Here is a 19,669-nt window from a genome sequence, read left to right on the forward strand (position 1 = left end):
ATCACTTAAAGAACAATTAGTGCACCTAAAAGACACAGTCCACCATTTGGAAAAAAAATATAAATACCCCCACATTAAGAAAATAAAAATATGTGCAATTACACATTAAAACCTGCAGAGCATTCCTACCGAGATGAGTGGACCGCAGGTGCAATGCAAAGGCTCATGCAGACTCTTCCTCCAGCCCCAGATCTGTAGGACCTACCTTATGGAGCTGAAAAAGTATCAATAAATTACAAGGGCAAGGACATCAGCACGTTTGAGCTCTATTACCACAGTGCCATGTGGGACTTGCAGTCTTTAATTCACAGATCCTGTGGATGGGTGATGCGGCTGTGCTGGCAGTCACAAACAGCCACACCAAATTCAAAAGGGTGAGATGCTACAGGGAGAAGAACCCAGCAATTCAAGTCAATGTTGGGTGGTTTGAGCAGACTGGGGAACATGACCATGGCCCGCACAAGGCACGGCCACCATAGAGTTTCAATGTAAACACTAAATATGGGTGCTGGACTTTGCTTTTCATTTTTCAGATCTGAACTGGAGTTTTCTTACTCAAACATTTATAGTAGAGCTCAACTGCAATTTAATTTATATATCAGAAAATGAACACTATTATACTTCAAAAAATCCAAAACCAATATTGCACATTCAATCCATAGGAAGATAAATCCAACCCCTCAGGAAACCCACTGACACCCCTTGGAACATTCCTTACTTTTCAAAGAAAGATTTGGCTTTGTTTTCATGCTGATTGTAGACCAGCTCCAGGTACATGTGCACAAAGAGAGGGTAGAATAACTGAGATAACTCTGCACGATGACAGTCCAGTACAGACTCAATGAATCGTTTTAGGCCGCTGTAATAGTCCTCATACAGAGCTGGATCTCCTTGCTGGGTATAAGCAGACAGAACAGCACTGACATCTGGCTGGTCCTGTGGGCCACTATTCAAAGCACCTGAAAAAGAAAACAAAATCTACTTTATTAATAGGAATTGCAAAAAAAAAGTAAGCAGATTTTAACTTGTATATAACACACCAGTACTAATATGAATATTGCTGAATTTATCTGAATGCTTCCCTTTTCAAGTCATGCAAATTAGTTAAAGTATCTGCTTATAATAATATGGACAATATCTAAACTTCTAAAACTCAATTTATGCCTACTTAGGAGTACAAATTTAAGCCTCATTGATACCCACAAATATTACTTTTACTGATTACATGCTGGAGACCCAGCAGGGGTTCCCAGCAATTAGTTACTGGAGAAAGCCCCATTGAAAGCAATAGAAGGCAGACAATTGTGTCAAGGAGTCCTAAAGGAGATTGCAGTGTACTATCATAAAAGAATGTGTGGCCCGCACGAGGCACGGCCACCATAGAGAAGACTGTACTGTGCGCGGCCACCATAGAGAAGACTGTACTGTGCGCGGCCACCATAGAGAAGACTGTACTGTGCGCGGCCACCATAGAGAAGACTGTACTGTGCGCGGCCACCATAGAGAAGACTGTACTGTGCGCGGCCACCATAGAGAAGACTGTACAGAGCGCGGCCACCATAGAGAAGACTGTACAGAGCGCGGCCACCATAGAGAAGACTGTACAGAGCGCGGCCACCATAGAGAAGACTGTACAGAGCGCGGCCACCATAGAGAAGACTGTACAGAGCGCGGCCACCATAGAGAAGACTGTACAGAGCGCGGCCACCATAGAGAAGACTGTACAGAGCGCGGCCACCATAGAGAAGACTGTACAGAGCGCGGCCACCATAGAGAAGACTGTACAGAGCGCGGCCACCATAGAGAAGACTGTACAGAGCGCGGCCACCATAGAGAAGACTGTACAGAGCGCGGCCACCATAGAGAAGACTGTACAGAGCGCGGCCACCATAGAGAAGACTGTACAGAGCGCGGCCACCATAGAGAAGACTGTACAGAGCGCGGCCACCATAGAGAAGACTGTACAGAGCGCGGCCACCATAGAGAAGACTGTACAGAGCGCGGCCACCATAGAGAAGACTGTACAGAGCGCGGCCACCATAGAGAAGACTGTACAGAGCGCGGCCACCATAGAGAAGACTGTACAGTGTATGCCCGGCTCTCTACCCTCTAATACTCGGTATTCCCGGTGGTGATCAGGGATCGGTCTCTAATTCCCGGTGCGGTGTGTACGGACATCAGTCAGTTCCCCCCCGGGTCCTCCTCACCTTTCCCGGCGGACTGTACGGTGGTCGGAGCTCCCCCGGCGGCGGTGGAGGAGATGGCGGCGCTCCCCGCGGTGACTCTGCTCAGCAGACTGTGTTCGGCGCTCTCGGGTTCCCCGGAGGTCGGCTGTCCGCTTGGGCTGAGAGCCGGACTCTCCTCGGGCTCCAGGCCGCACTCCCGGCGGAGGATGTCGGCGGACTCCCGCAGATTACTCTTCTTGAGGAATTGCAGGACGGCCAGCAGTGTCTGCCGGTCCGGAGGCTCCGGGGTGGTGAGCGGAGGAGGCAGCGGTGAGCTGGCGGCCTTCGGGGAGGTGCCATGGCCGTTTCCCAACGCTGGCTCCTCGGTAACTGGCACCGACAGGCTCTCGCTCTTCACCTCCTCCAGGAGCTCGGGCTCCGTCTTCACCGAGGTACTCGCCTCGTCTGGCACCGCCGCCATCTTGGAGCGGGAGTTTATTCTTTACGACTTCGCGTTTTACGGCGCGAGAGGAGGCGCCCTGGGAGCTTCCGGGAGCATTAGAACGACAGTCCTGGCAGCGCCATTTACGGCGATCCTTCAATGATCCTTATTTACAGTACCGATCGTTATTTTCAGAATAAATCAGTCATGGCTGAAAACTGACGATCAGTATAGAACAGCACATGTTTTATCACACCTCCCAACTTTCTGAAATAGGAATGAGAGATACACATTAGCAAATGTATGTAATAGGACACACCCCGTGCCACACCCCCTCTTCAAGGAGAATTGGATTAAAAAAGATTGGTCAAACCCACAAGTGCTTTCTACCACCTCTATATTGGCTTTTGGTATTTACAAATGCAGCATTTTAGAATTTGGATGAAAGGTTTAGCACTGGGAAACACCTTTTGAAAGATAAAAAGTGCATTTTATACACATCTATATAGATCAGACCAAAATGAGGGACAAATGAGGAGTAAAGAGGGACAGAGGGACATTGCTCCAAATCAGGGACAGTTCCTTGAAATCAGGGACAGTTGGGAGCTATGGTTTTATCACTTCACCATCTCAGCCTGCGTCCTGTAATGGACAGGCTGCCTTATTTCCCACTGAATTGCACTTGGGAAGGGCCCACTTACATAGCTCCCAACTGTCCCTGATTTCGAGGGACTGTCCCTGATTTGGAGCATTGTCCCTCTGTCCCTCATTTGTCCCTCATTTTGGTCTGATCTATATAGCTGTATATAAAATGCACTTTTTATCTTTCAAAAAGTGTTTCCCAGCGCTAAACCTTTCATCCAAATTCTAAATTGCTGCATTTGTAAATACCAAAATCCAATATAAAGGAATAGTAGTGGTAAAAAAAGCCCTTGTGGATTTAACCTTTTTTGGGTTAATTCTCCTTTAAGGAGGTGTGGCCAGGGGCATGTCCCATGCCTACATACATTTGCTGGTAGGTGTCCCTCATTCCCATCTCAAAATGTTGGGAGGTATGCACTTAGGCCACCGCAAACATTGTCAGTAGACGCATGTTTTGTCACATGACAAACTGTGCAAAAAAGGTACCAAAATCTGCATTACAAAAACCCACCGGGCTCAATCCCCAAAAACGGTGCAGGCATAGGGTTGCCACGGACAGTCCCATACCTCACAACATTTTGAGATGGGAATGAGGGATACCTACTAACAAATGTATGTAGGCATAGGACACGCCCCCTGCCACACCCCTTTAAATTGGTGAATTAAACAAAAAGAAGGTTAATTAAATCCACAAGGGCTTTTTTTTTACCACTACTATTACTTTATATTGGCTTTTAAAATGTACACATGCAGCAATTTAGACATTGGATGAAAGGTTTAGCGCTGGGAAATACTTTTTGAAAGATAAAAAGTGCATTTTATATACAACTATATAGATCAGACCAAAATGAGGGACAAATGAGGAGGAAAGAGGGACAGAGGGACATTGGTCCAAATCAGGGGACAGTCCCTTGAAATCAGGGACAGTTGGGAGCTATGCAGTCTGGGTTTTGAATGGTGTCCAGGTTTCAGTCCACCTGAAACCCAGACACATTGTTCAGACAGGAATGTGACTCAGAACAGGGCCTGACAGGAGGGAGAGGGGGTCTATGTGTGCCGCATTAATATTCTCTTTGGAATGCCCAAAGATGTCCCAGGTCTGTTATCCTATAGTGTATACCAGTGGTCTCCAAATTGCTGCCCTTTGCCTGCCTTTATCCGGCCCTTGGAACATTACTCCTCCCACTGATTTGAGACCCTTTTCTGCCAACTGACACCAACAATGAAGTGCAATATCTCCCACTGGCACCAATAATAGGGGAACTATTCCTCCCAATGATAGGGCACTGCTCCTCCCCCTAATACCAAATTTGGTGATGTTTACTCCCACTGATGCCAGGAAAATTTCTGCTACCACTGGCCGCAGTCCGCCCCCTAAAGTCTGAAGGACAATAAACTGGCCCTTTTTTATAAAGTTTGGACACCCTGGTCTATACTAAAACAAAAAAAAATAATTACTGGGCTCCACTAAGGTGTTTGGATTTGGCTTGAAGAAAAAGTGGCAACCCTATGCAGGAGCCACTGTGGCATTTTTTTTACAAGTAGGGCAGCCTGTTCAAATCAATAGCCTACTCTATGCTGTAGTGAGGGGGTCTGCCTTCCCCCAGCCTCCGCTGCTGTCCCGTTAGCTGCAGCCTGCAGAGCAGGAGACGGGAGCTGGATGGACAGTAAGGGGCGGGAGCTGCTCAGTGATTGGTTGCTAGGCGGTCCTAGCAACCAATCACAAGCTTGCTATTATGAGCGTCAACAGGCCCCGCCTTCAACCCAATACTAGGGGGGGGGCTTGATGTGAAGGGGGTCAGATGATACTGTTTTTGGGGGGTAGAGGACACTATTTGGGATAGGAAGGGGGCAGAGGCCACAGCATTGGGGGGTATAGGACATTACAGTGGGGGAGGGGTGATGTGTAGGGGCAGAAGACACTACAGCAGGGATATGCAATTAGCAGACCTCCAGCTGTTGCAGAACTACAAATCCCATGAGGCATAGCAAGACTCTAACAGCCACAAACTTGTCGCCTAGAGGCAGAGGCATGATGGGACTTGTAGTTTTGCAACAGCTGGAGGTCCGCTAATTGCAGATCCCTGCACTACAGGGTGAGGGGAGCATAGGACACAGCATGGGGGGGGGTATAGGACACTACAGTGGCGGAGGGGTGATGTGAAGGGGCAGAGGACACTACAGGGTGGAGGGGGGGCAGAGAACACTGCATGGGGGGGGGTTACAGAACACTAGTGTTGGGGGAAGGGTCAGAGCACACTACAGTGGGGGGGGGAGTGATGTGAAGGGGGCAGAGGACGCAGCATTAGGGGGATACAGAACACTACTGTGGGGGGAGAGGACACTGCTATGGGGGGGGGGGCACTACTCCTCCCACTGATACCAACAATGGGGCACTATTCCTCCCACTAATACCAACAATATGGCACTGTTCTCATTAAAACCGATGATGCGGTATTGCTTATGCCCATTGATGGAATGGAATTTTCTACTCCCACCAGCCTCAGTCTGGCCCCCCTAAAGACTGAAGGACAGAAAACTGGCCAATCCAAGGCTTGAGATACACAGCCTATTAAGCTCAGCTACCACTGCTGTCCAAAAAGGTTTGGTGGAGGGGCACGTCCACACCATGTATAGGCAGGATCCTAAGGCGGAATGGTAATGCGTACAAGAAGGACCAGCTGAATGGGAAATAGCGGCTAGCCATTGCAGGGTGAAATAGTCTTTATGGAGGAACTTTAACTGCAGAAACCTGTCTCTAGCAGATATCATATTCGTAATAAAATGGCTGGTGCGGGTCTCCCATTCTTCCTCATCTAAATCTAACAAGTCAGTATTCCATTTCTGGTAACTGTGATTAGAAGTAGTGGCATAAGCTAGGAAGAGTCTAATGCTGCGTAGACACGATCGGAAATTCCACCAGCAAAACTCAGGTGAGAGCTTTTTTGTCGGAAAATATACCGTGTGTATGCTCCATTGGTCTTTTGCTGGCGGAATTCCAGCCAGCAAAAGATTGGGAGCATGTTCTCTATTTTTCGGTCGGGAAAAGCTCCTAACCGAAAATGCGATCATCTGTACAAATTCCGACGCGCAAAATTCCTACGCATGCTCAGAAGCATTGAACTTCATTTTCTCGGCTCGTCGTAGTGTTGTACGTCACCGTGTTCTTGACAGTTCGAAAGTTCAGAGAACTTTTGTGTGACTGTGTGCATGCAAGGCAAGCTTGAGCAGAATTCCGTTGGAAAAACCATCCAAGTTTTTTCCGACGGAAAATCCGCTTGTGTGTACGGGGCATTAGATATAAAGAGGATAGCGGTTTCCCCAACACGCTCGAGGTAAGCAATCGCTCAACAGGGTCGACACAAGACTGCAAAGTAATTTTTACTTTGTTTTTCATTTCTTTTTTCCCTTGCACATGATTGGATGTTCCTTGCAAAGTGAATTTTCATCACATCCACTGAGCTAAGGGAGAATTTCCTTTGGAAGTGAAAATTCTCTTGCAAAATAAACAAACATTCTGTTCGTCTTTAGTAACTCAACTCCATTGTGTGCTGATAAATGTGTACAGTTGCTACATACAGTATAATGTTTGTATTCTGTATATTTATTTTTTCATTCGTGATAACTTTATTTATGTTTTCTTCACATTTACATGCAGACCAAGGGGTCCAGCAAATGTGACAGCTAAAAGGAATGGGACCAACTATAATACTGCCAGGGGTGCTTGAGCAGACTTCTTCAACATTACAGCTTTACAAAGCAATCATTACCTAGATATATAAATACAGCAACAGTAATAACCCTCACAGATCAAAGTTTACACATATAGGTTAGGGTTAGGGAGTTCATTCAGAGGGAGGGGGAAGGACACTATAAAGCAGCACTGCATTATGGGTAAGAAGGAAGCTGGTGATCAAGCTGAACACATAATGGCACAGTGCTGTAGGTATGTCCCTGCTGCGTGTTTATGCATATCATGTGATCAGTGTATTGTATGATTTCAGAGGTCTGATAAAAAAAAAAAAAAAAAAAATCACAATGCAATTTGAGAGTAATAGTGACTTCTGAAACAGTAGACTAAAGAAGCAGTATGTATATAACATGTGTATAATAGGACAGGGCTCTGATCGTGTGATACATAGAAAAGGACCAGTATGTGTATGATGTGTATAATAGGACAGGGCTCTGATCGCTTGTGTGATACATATAAAAGGACCAGTATGTGTATGAGGTGTATGATAGGACAGGGCTCTGATCCTGTGATACATAGAAAAGGACCAGGATGTGTATGATAGGACAGGGCTCTGATCATTTGTGTGATACATATAAAAGGACCAGTATGTGTATGACGTGTGTATGATAGGACAGGGCTCTGATCCTGTGATACATAGAAAAGGACCAGTATGTATATGATGTGTATAATAGGACAGGGCTCTGATCGCTTGTGTGATACATATAAAAGGACCAGTATGTGTATGAGGTGTATGATAGGACAGGGCTCTGATCCTGTGATACATAGAAAAGGACCAGGATGTGTATGATAGGACAGGGCTCTGGTCGTTTGTGTGATACATATAAAAGGACCAGGTTGTATATGACATGTGTATGATAGGACAGGGCTCTGATCGTTTCTGTGATACATATAAAAGGACCAGTATGTGTATGACGTGTGTATAATAGGACAGGGCTCTGATCCTGTGATACATAGAAAAGGACCAGGATGTGTATGATAGGACAGGGCTCTGATCCTGTGATACATATAAAAGGACCAGTATGTGTATAATAGGACAGGGCTCTGATCGCTTGTGTGATACATATAAAAGGACCAGTATGTGTATGAGGTGTATGATAGGACAGGGCTCTGATCCTGTGATACATAGAAAAGGACCAGGATGTGTATAATAGGACAGGGCTCTGATCGTTTGTGTGATACATATAAAAGGACCAGTATGTGTATGACGTGTGTATAATAGGACAGGGCTCTGATCCTGTGATACATAGAAAAGGACCAGGATGTGTATGATAGGACAGGGCTCTGATCCTATGATACATATAAAAGGACCAGTATGTGTATAATAGGACAGGGCTCTGATCGCTTGTGTGATACATAGAAAAGGACCAGTATGTGTATGATGTGTATAATAGGACAGGGCTCTGATCGCTTGTGTGATACATATAAAAGGACCAGTATGTGTATGAGGTGTATGATAGGACAGGGCTCTGATCCTGTGATACATAGAAAAGGACCAGGATGTGTATGATAGGACAGGGCTCTGGTCGTTTGTGTGATACATATAAAAGGACCAGGTTGTATATGACATGTGTATGATAGGACAGGGCTCTGATCATTTGTGTGATACATATAAAAGGACCAGTATGTGTATGACGTGTATGATAGGACAGGGCTCTGATCCTGTGATACATAGAAAAGGACCAGGATGTGTATGATAGGACAGGGCTCTGGTCGTTTGTGTGATACATATAAAAGGACCAGGTTGTATATGACATGTGTATGATAGGACAGGGCTCTGATCATTTGTGTGATACATATAAAAGGACCAGTATGTGTATGACGTGTATGATAGGACAGGGCTCTGATCCTGTGATACATAGAAAAGGACCAGTATGTATATGATGTGTATAATAGGACAGGGCTCTGATCGTTTCTGTGATACATATAAAAGGACCAGTATGTGTATGACGTGTGTATGATAGGACAGGGCTCTGATCCTGTGATACATAGAAAAGGACCAGTATGTGTATGATAGGACAGCTGCCTGTGTGTTAGCAGTAAAGCGCCGCTCGTTTTAGCGGCGCTTTACCGCTGTTTGAGAAGAAGGGGTTAAAACCACCCGTTTTGCTGTGCTTCCGAAGTGCTTTTCAGGCACTTCAGAAGCGCTGCCCATTCATTGCAATGGGCAGGGGCATTTTGGGAGCTCTGTATACAGCACTCCCAAACTGCCCCAAAGATGCTACTTGTAGGACCTTTTCTAATGTCCCACAAGCGCACTGCCCCACTGTGAAAGCACTCGGGCTTTCACACTTGAGCGGCATGGAAGGCAGTTTACAGGCACTATTTCTAGCGCTAAAATGCCTGAAACTTGCCTCAGTGTGAAAGGGGTCTTACTGCTTTTTTTATCTTCGTATCATCTTCCATGAGCTCCTGAACCTCTTTTCCCTCTTACTTTCCCCCATTTGGAACAAGCAGTGTATGGTAATTGTGGACATGCACACTGCAAATTCCATAGTCCCTAGTGCATCTCAGGAGCAAGCAAGAGAGGGTGGCCACATTCCTACATACAGTAGGACCATGGAGAATGAACATAGTGACCCTCTAACAGAAAGTTGGATGGCATCAGCAAATAAGAAATTTGAAGAAGGCTGAGAGCAATATTTTTTTTAAATTAAGACTATGTAGGAATAGAATAGTTTTAGATAATTTAGTGTCACTTAAGATCAGGGTTTCTTAACCTTTTTACCTTGGAAGAACCCTTGGCAAAAACTTTGAGATTTTGGGGAACCCCTAAAATAGTGTTCGCATCTACAGCTCACAGAACATTGGTGTAATCAGTGAGCTGTTGAAATAGCATTAGCAACAGCTATTTTTAGAAATAGCATTAAATAAAAGAATCTGTTTGAAAACATACCTTTTTAATGTGAAACTTGCTTTTTTTTTCTCTGCACTGATGCTCATTTATGCCACATTACATGGGAGCATGGCACATTACTTGGGAGCAGAGAAGATTACATGGGAGCAAGGTACATTATGTGGAAGCAGGGAGAGTACTTTACGTGGGAGCATGACACATTACATGGGACCAGGGCACATTAAAAAAAGGACAAATTACGTGGGAGCAAAGCACATTACATATGAGCAGGGCACATTATGTGGAAGCAAGGCACATTACATGGGAACAGGACACATTATGTGGAAGCAGGGCACATTACATTAAAGATGGGCACGTTATATGGGAGCAGGGCACATTACATGGGAGCAGGGCACATTACATGGGATCAGGGCACATTACATGGGATCAGGGTACATTACATGGGATCAGGGTACATTCAATGGGGCAAAGCACATTACATTTGAACAGGGCACATCATGGAGTACACATCAGGGCACATTATTATTATTATTATTATTATAATACAGGATTTATATAGCGCCAACAGTTTACGCAGCTCTTTAAAATATAAAAGGGAGACAATACAGTTATAATACAATAAAATACAAGAGGATTAAGAGGGCCCTGCTCAGAAGAGCTTACAATCTAATAGGGTGGGGCAGGTGGTACAAAAGTTTGTAACTGTGGGCAATGAGCTGGTGGAAGTGGTAGGAGATTAGTTTGAGACGTGATAGGCTTTCCTGAAGAGATGAGTTTTCAGGGATCGCCTGAAGGTAGCAAGAGTAGGGGATAGCCGGATAGATGGAGGTAGCGAGTTCCAGAGGATGGGAGAGGCTCTGGAGAAATCCTGGAGACTAGCATGGGAGGAGGAGATGAGAGAGCTTGAAAGCAGGAGATCTTGAGAAGAGAGGAGAGGTCGATTTGGGTGATATTTGGAGACAAGATTAGTGATGTAGCTCGGGGCAGAGTTGTGAATGGCTTTGTATGTTGTGGTTAGTATTTTGAATTTAATTCGCTGGGTGATTGGGAGCCAGTGTAGGGATTGGAGTAGAGGGTTGGCAGACACTGAGCGGTTGGTAAGGTGGATAAGTCTGGCAGCAGCATTCATGATAGACTGAAGAGGGGAGCCTATGGAGAGGTAGGCCAATGAGAAGGGAGTTGCAATAGTCAAGGCCAGAGATAACAAGGGAGTGAATGAGGAGCTTGGTGGTTTCATTTGTTAAAAAGGGGCGAATTTTAGAGATGTTACGAAGGTGAATTCTACAAACTTTACATGGGGTTCACACCTCAGGGCACATTACATGGGGCACACAGCAGGGCACATTACATGGGGCACACAGCAGGGCACATTACATGGGGCACACAGCAGGGCACATTACAGTAGCAGAGGTTTCCTTCATATGGGAAGCTAGGCAGGGAAGTGGCTATGATGGGTCCTATTCTGGCACACTGTTATCTCTGGCTCCTCCTCCCCTCTTGTAAATTCCAGGTGATGTCAAGCACCTTGGATAGACAGGAGGGAAGGAGTGGCTGGCGGGTAACAGCATGCCACAGCCAACACTATCAGCCAATTCCCTGCCTAGCTCTGCATGTGTTGAAAGAGGGTATCCAATCTACCTGTCAGCTGCCTTCCCTGTGGACCTCTCGCAGAACCTCGGTTAAGAAATTGTGCTTTAAAGGGGTTGTAAAGATTCCTTGTTTGTTATTTAAAAAAAAAAAAAAAAAACACATCTTATACTTACCTCCTCTGTGCAAGGGTTTTGCACAGAGCGGCCCCGATCATCCTCTTCTGGGGTCCCTCCGTGGTGCTTCTGGCTTCTCCTCTTCTTGAGTGCCCCCACCAGGAGCAGCTTTCCATGGGGGCACTCATGCGGGTGCTCTCCCGAGTCCTGCTGCTGCGTCCAATGACACAAACAGCAGGACCCGGCTTCCGTGTCACTGCATTTGATTGACAGTAGTGGGAACCATTGGCTATCAATCTATCCAATGAGGATGCGAGGCAGCGGGTGGAGCTGCTGGGCGCATTCCCGTCGCTGGAACGATTGGGTTCAGGTAAGTAAAAGGGGGGCTCTGGGGGGCTGCTGCACTGCAGAAGGTTTTTCACTTTAATGAATAGAATCTATTAAGGAGATAAACCTCAAAGGTTTACAATCCCTTTAAATGCTATAATAGACCAAGTATTTGAGATAAACCCATACACATCAGGAAGTACTTGGTAAATATTTATTGTGATAAAGGAATACATAATATAATAAAGCTGACAAACATTGATCTAGTGCCCGTGACATGCTTTTACATTCAGGCAATGAATAGTAATAAATGTTATGATAAATAAAAAACCGTGTGTTACATCAATAAGATATCTAATTTATAACACATTTTCTTGAGCTTAGACATTCAATGGTAAAAATAAAAATTTTGAATACATTGGAATGTATGCATTTAGAATTTATATTAAATGCCGTTTTAAATGAAAAATATAATGTTGCCAATGTGGGATATTTAGTGTTGGAAAAAGTTCTGGGATATGCTGTCTTCAAATAAAGGGTATTAAGGGGTCACTAGAACTAGTGTCTCCATTGGAAGACTTCCCCTTTATTACTGTCCTGGGGACAACCTAAAATTTTGGATTTTCTTTCACACTCAATGATATTGGTAGAAATGACAAATAATGAGGGTGAGTCTCAGCATGGGTTCTTATCCCTCTCCATTCTATCCAAAATACTTTAAAAACATCTATTAATGATGCCTAAATTATTGTACATCAGCCAGCGCGAGATGTACAGTACCCTGTCGCCGAGAACCAGATTCTCGCGGCTGCGTACTGTAGTTTGTACAAAAGTCCGATGGTTTTGTGTACACACGATCAGACTTTGCTCCATCGGACTTTTGTTGCTGGAAAGTTTGTGCGTTCGCACAGCCAACAAAAGTCCGATGGAAACAGAAAAAGTTTGTCCGATGGAGCGTACACGGTCGGATTTTGCTACAAAACAGCTAATTTGCATGTTTGTTGTCAAAAAGTCAGATCGTGTGTACGGGCCTTAATACTTTTTTGCTTGCCATAGCAGTAATAATTTTGAGCAGTGTTAACCTCCGTTTTATTACCTCGCTTTCTTAAAATGTAAAATACTGATTTATGCAATACTATGTAAGCCTTTTTTGATTAAAATGAAAATATGTATATGACTCCTCCCCCCTTCCCTTCGTTAGCAAACGGAGGCACTTAGGGAAGGGGGGAAGAGTCCGGTGACGTCGATGTCCGTGATGTCACCGGATCTCCGACGGAACTCCCTGAAGACCCGGAAGCCGGCGGAGAGGTGAGTACCGATCAAAAGAATTTTGATCGATCAAAAAAATTAACGATTAATTGAGGAATTAATCGTTAATTTCCGCAGCCCTAATATATATATATATATATATATATATATATATATATATATATATATATATATATAGCGTATACTGTACACAATATATGCCTGCTTGAGTCTCAGTTTTACAAGTGCAGAAAGCTTTCTAATGTTTTGTTCTTGCTTGTTGATTTGTCTAGCTCTCCTACATCCAGCTGCAACTCTCAAGGTCTTCAAATACTTGAAGATGTCAAGGTATTACCACCATGATCCAAGGATCTATTACGTAACTTCCACATACCTAATTTAAAATTTCGTAATCAGTAAATGTTTTGACTAATCTAAGCTGTTGAAGGATGAAATATAATTTGGGTGTTGCTTCTATTTGCTTATTTTCATTTGGGATATTTCCACTAACTTCCTGTCCCGATGAAAACCTGTTGGTGTGCCAAAGCCTTCCCAGAAGGGGGGAAGTGGTGGAAAATATTTCTACTGCTGGAAAGGGTGTCAAAAAAAAAAAAATTAAGTTCAATGGTCAACATGACAAAGGCAACATGGATTATATGTGTATGATAAACCATTTATCAGTTATATCTTTGTGATAAAATGCTGTGTGTATGGTCATAGTAAAGTAGGAATATATGAGTATATTTATTTATACAATCTCTCTGTGCCAGCAATGTGTGATAAGATAGTTTGTATTTTTCAGGAATATTATGGTAAATACTTGAAGAGCTCAAAAGATTTGAAAACCAATGCATGCGTAACCCCAGCAAAGCCAATTTCCAAATATATCCTGGATGCCCTGAAAGAGGTTCACAGTGAAGTTTCTTCTCGGTATGGAATTTATATCATTAGGGAAATTAATAATTATATTTTTTACACTATTTGTGATCCTTTGGTAAGATGGTACTCTACTACTAAGGACTTTGGTGGTGGACTCTGCATTCTCTATTCTGTCATTGGGTGTGATCACTACTGTAGTGGAAAATAAACTGCCTATATTGTCTTTTCAGAGAGGACTCATATATTTGAACTCTAGTCCCAATCTAATGTCAGTTTACACATTTCCAGCAGAGTTATGTGATTTGGTTGAGGTTTCTGTTTTTATTTTTTATTGTGCTGCCAATATTGTTGTGTGCTGTGTTAGGTACTATGGCTGTGGACTTGTGGTACCAGAATGTCTAGAGAACTGCAGTATCCTGGATCTGGGCAGTGGAAGTGGAAGGGACTGTTACATGCTGAGTAAGCTGGTTGGACAGAAGGGCTACATCACTGGAGTGGACATGACTGATGAACAGGTGATCATTACCACAGGGAAACATTTCAAACTTCATGGGTTTGGTGGTCAAGAGATCTTGTGCCTTAAACTGTACTCCTTTTTGCAAGTATCTAAGCATCTTTAACAATAATTGGTCAGTTTTCAACCTTATCCTCTCTTTCTCTTCTACTAAGTATGTCACAGAGGTAAAGTGGTTGTATACCCAGTGGAGTGACTGGTCTCAGGCGATACATAATTGTACCACAGTTGTACCTATTTATCTGCAGTCACCTCTTCTCTACAGCCTCCTAAAGCACACTTTTTACACAGCATTTCTGAGCTTGCAGAGACAGAGGGCGAGGAACTGATGTCACACACTGCACAGCACAGATTGGAGAGCTGAGTAGAATCTGAGCCCTACCTGATTGGAGAGAAAGGTCCCCCCCCCCCACATGGTCTCATAGGGAAACGTGCACAGCTGAGGCTGGAGGGGCGGTGGTGCTGTCTCCCAGGATTGCTTGGTGTCAGGATAAATAAACAGAAGTGACTCATGCAGATAGTGAAGAGAGGAGAGAAAAGATAGAAATCACAGTGAGTGCTTTGGAGTGAGGTAAGTACACATTATAGAAGGATATGCTTTGTTCATGTTTCATTTCAGAGGTTTACAACCACTTTAATGTTTGCTTTTGAAGCACATAGATGTTCCTTATCAATTAATTTGGAATCCCTATTTTACCAGATTTTTGCAAACTATGCTTTAATGCATTCAGAAAATCCTTTGTATTTTCTCAATGAATGCAAAGCATCTCAGATTGGATGAGGTGGAGACAGTGATGTCACTGCCTCACCTCTCCACTTTGTCCAGTCAGAGAGAGCTTTGCATTCATAGAGAAGATACAAAGTGTTATTTGAATGGCACCAGTGCCAAGTGACCAACCTTCTATATATACTAAGCAGCAGGTCAGCTGATTGGCACGGGTCCCAGAAGGTAGTGACTGCTATAGTGATTTCCGGCCCTCACAGGAACTGGCCAAGTACGGCACATACCTAGAATCCAGCTTTACATTTATTGTTTACCGCATCTAGAGTTCTCCTTCAAATGTAAGATGGGAGTGGAAGATCAGAGGGATGGGGGGGCATCAAACATATCATACATATAGTTAAGTGTCCCAAATATTTTTTGTTGCATTTTTTCATATGAGATTTACTGTCTATATAATTAACAGATGTGCAGAGTCATTAGTACTGTATGACTAATGTCTGAAGTGATTTTTAAAGTGATACTAAATAGAGAAGTGTTAAGCCCCGTACACACGGGCCGAATGTCGGGATTGTAAACTTTTTGTTTTTTTTCAAATAATAAACATGTCATACCTACCTATCTATATATAAACCTTGTGCTTGGTTCTATTAACACTAATGCCCCGTACACACGGTCGGATTTTCCGACGGAAAATGTGTGATAGGACCTTGTTGTCAGAAATTCCGACCGTGTGTAGGCTCCATCACACATTTTCCATCGGATTTTCCGACACACAAAGTTTGAGAGCAGGATATAAAATTTTCCGACAACAAAATCCGTTGTCGGAAATTCCGATCACGTGTACACAAATCCGACGGACAAAGTGCCACGCATGCTCAGAATAAATAAAGAGATGAAAGCTATTGGCCACTGCCCCGTTTATAGTCCCGACGTACGTGTTTTACGTCACCGCGTTTAGAACGATCGGATTTTCCGACAACTTTGTGTGACCGTGTGTATGCAAGACAAGTTTGAGCCAACATCCGTCGGAAAAAATCCTAGGATTTTGTTGTCGGAATGTCCGAACAAAGTCCGACCGTGTGTACGGGGCATAAGACTGCTGCACCCTAACAAACCTGAATACCAGATCCAAAATAATATATAAAAAATAGAAAAAGTGCCCTGTCTCCTTAAATGACCATTAACTCAAAAAGTGAACTTCTACACATAAACATGTGATAAACACTATTTCATAACAAAAAAGCTCATCAAAGCTGTGAAAATTGGCAAATATACATTGTGAAAGTATGTTAAATCAAATTGCTGTATAATAAATAATGAAATGACTAAAAAACTATTTTATATATCGCTCTTAGGCCCGATTCACACCGATGCGACAATTGGAGCACTTGTCGCTTGAGAAGTCAGACCCCATTCTGTGCAATGGAACCGTTCTAATCGGTACGACTTCAGGTCCCTGCACTACTTTTGGTACGACTTGCATTGACTTCTGGTAAAGAATGAGGTCCGATTTCAAGGTCATGTGGAAGTCCCGGGTAGTGCAAACCCAGGCTTAATCAAAAATCAATTATTAATCATATTAAGCCCATCCATGTGCATAAAAAAAAAGAAATAAAGAAAGTGCTCTAGTGGTCAAGGTGCTTGTAAGACAATGAGGTCTCTTACCGTACAGCAATGATCTCAAACTGTAGAGGTCAATTGCTCTTTGTCTGTATTGCTTAGAGGAGCTGACGCCCTCACCCTCAGGTCTCCACACAGCTCAAAGACCCCATCGACCAGAATTAGCAGTGAAGTCTCTAACATGAAAATGAAAACCTCAGCCTGCATTCCATCAACAAACTCCGACAAGTCTCTCAGATAAACAACAATTCTTCTGCAGTGTCTTCTGAATTGTGGATCAGATCTGATTGAGGCACTACATAAGATCATAAACATCACTAAATGTATATAGCCGAGATTAGGTAAGGAAGCTGAAGGCAGGATCAACCAGGTATGCTTGACTCTACACAAAATGACTGCTTTAGTGACTTTGTGAGTATGCACACTGTTATGCAGTATAACATGTAATGAGAGTTTTTCATAGTCTGGCTTTAATGACAATTTAACACTATTTTATTCATATGTACTAATTCTTTTATCATTATTTTAGGTGGAAGTTTCCAGAAAGTACATTGATTATCATATGAAAAAATTTGGCTACCAAGAGCCCAATATTAACTTTGTCAATGGCTACATTGAAGATCTTAAAAGTGCTGGCATAAAAGACCACAGCTATGATATTATAATGTAAGTATGATTTACATTTATCTGCCATGTTATAGGGTGTGCACTCTTGATAAAATTATTGTATCCCTGTATCATTGTTTGTAGAAAACAACATCTATGATGCAGAATTGGATATGGTGCTCATCGTTGTCTGAGTGTGTGATGGTTAGGTTAGGTTCACTGACCCTGTAGCCAGATGTCCCTGGAAACTGTATGAAAATGTTGGCCAGTATAGTTTTATAATGAAAGTGGTCCTAACCCTAAACATTTTTTACCTTAATGCATTCCTTGCATTAAGGTAAAAAATGTTTAGGCATCAGCATCCCTCCTCCCTCCTCCTTGCTGGCTTTGCCATTGGCTCCCAGTGCTGTCAATCAAAGCCAGTGATGAGGGAGCAGGGGGCGGGGCCGAGTCCCACTGTCTGTGTCAATGTATGTAGCAGGGGGGCTTGGACAGAGAGGAGGGGGCCCAGGGGCGTCGGTGTTTCGTCAGATTAGGCGACCCATCAGAATTTGTAACGGAAATCACGTTTCGTCGCTGTCATCTTGCTACACCCTGCACTGGTCCACAGTAAGGATACAGTGGGAAGGCGGCAAGCGAACATGTTGTTACACCCACCGACGTCTTGCATTGTACACATTTTAACAGTAAACAAAGCTTATATAGTGAAATAAAGGATTTTGAAAGCCCTCAGGCTGTTTTGATGTTGATTTTTTAAAGCAGCGGTTTTCTGTCAGATTAGCAGGCTTGCCGCTGCTTTTAAAATTCAACATCATAACAGTCAGATTGATTTTTAAATACTGCATTTCACTATATAAGTTTTGTTTACTGTAAAAGATAAGTGTGAAATGCAAAACTTCGGTGGGTGTAACAAGGGTGTCCGCTTGCCGCCTTCTTACTGTATCCTTACTGTGGACGAGTGTGGGGTGTAGCAAGATGACGGTCACAGAACGTCACTTCCATTACAAATTCTGACATAACACCAGCAGGGGACCCAAGAAGAGGAGGTTCGCGGCCGCTCTGTGCAATACCATTGCACAGAGCAGGTAAATGTAGACATGACTATAATGTTGCGGGCAGACAAAGCCTAATATATAAAGGTAATTGTGAAACAGTGACTGCTTGAATATAGCAAAGCAAAAATGCATATACTAACACAAATAGGATGAATAATGACACAATGCAAAAAAAATATATATATATATATGTGGGCTAGTGCCCCATTAGCAAAAACGTGCCAAATCCTGGTGAACTACAAGTGACAAATCCCTAGGACAAACATGAATATTAGTTCTATCATCCAGTCCAAAAAACAAAAACTCGTGATGAGAGACACAAAACAATTCCAATCGTGAAGGGAAGGGGGATCTTCAGTGAGGACACCTCCGTGTTTGCAAGCCGCTTACCTTACAGCTGTAAGGTGTACAGCCTGTGTTGCAAATGACCCGCAGGTGTAGATGTTCCGTGTATAAGGTAGTGACAATGATGAACATGCCAAGCAAAATATAAAGAATAAAAAGTATACAGCATGTAAAATAACCCTGCGACGACCACAGCGGAGGGGGGGGGGCGAGACACACACGGGGGGAGGTTGCACTCACCTTTATGAAGTGAGTGTGGGCATCAATCCACGAGCGCCGAGCTCGTATGCCTCTAGGAGTGTCACCAATCTGGAATCTGTCCCCGTGCCTGGAAACTGGAATATGTCCCTGTGCCACTCTCCTCAGTGTTCGTCAGGTAGAGTAGAGATGTACAGTGTGAGGGGGAAAGAGACGCACATAGCGTGATCCCATATAAAAGGTATATTTATCTAATAAAACAAGTCCAATCAACTTACATTTAAAACAATGCTGCAGTGTGTAGTAACTACGAGCGTCGATGGAGACGAGCTCGGCGCTCGTAGTTACTACTATGCAAGACAAGTTCCTGGCACACGCCCTTCGGACAAAAGTCTGACGCTCTGTTGGCCAACAATCCGATCGTGTGTATAAGGCTTTAGGCTGGGTTCACACCTTAGATGGATCCGTTGCACAGCAGGGGTCCGTTGCGTCCTGGTTCACTGTTTCAGGTCCGATTTCATCCCGAATTTTGAGCTCAATTTGAACGTGAAACGGACCAAAAAAGGCACACATTTTTCCTGCAAAACGCACTG

At 43.7% G+C, this 19,669-nt stretch overlaps 2 protein-coding genes across 2 annotated transcripts in view; one reads left to right on the forward strand and one right to left on the reverse strand.

Moving 5' to 3' along the window:
- The window catches only part of TAF5 (TATA-box binding protein associated factor 5), a 36,375-nt gene extending 33,671 nt beyond the window's left edge, over nt 1–2,704 (reverse strand). Inside the window, exons 1-2 of the mRNA XM_073596122.1 lie at nt 2,208–2,704; nt 719–959 (exon numbers count right to left, since the gene is read on the reverse strand). Coding sequence (XP_073452223.1) covers nt 719–959; nt 2,208–2,646 — 680 coding nt within the window. The 5' untranslated portion in view covers nt 2,647–2,704. The remainder of the gene's footprint in view (nt 1–718; nt 960–2,207) is intronic.
- Nucleotides 2,705–7,106: 4,402 nt separating this feature from the next.
- Nucleotides 7,107–19,669, forward strand: part of LOC141105916 (arsenite methyltransferase-like) — a 70,820-nt gene continuing 58,257 nt past the window's right edge. Inside the window, exons 1-5 of the mRNA XM_073596124.1 lie at nt 7,107–7,195; nt 13,429–13,483; nt 13,938–14,065; nt 14,379–14,529; nt 17,402–17,538. Of these exons, the coding sequence (XP_073452225.1) occupies nt 7,140–7,195; nt 13,429–13,483; nt 13,938–14,065; nt 14,379–14,529; nt 17,402–17,538 (527 nt within the window). The 5' untranslated portion in view covers nt 7,107–7,139. The remainder of the gene's footprint in view (nt 7,196–13,428; nt 13,484–13,937; nt 14,066–14,378; nt 14,530–17,401; nt 17,539–19,669) is intronic.

Source organism: Aquarana catesbeiana, linkage group LG08 (assembly GCF_042186555.1).
Source record: "Aquarana catesbeiana isolate 2022-GZ linkage group LG08, ASM4218655v1, whole genome shotgun sequence".
NCBI lineage: Eukaryota > Metazoa > Chordata > Amphibia > Anura > Ranidae > Aquarana > Aquarana catesbeiana.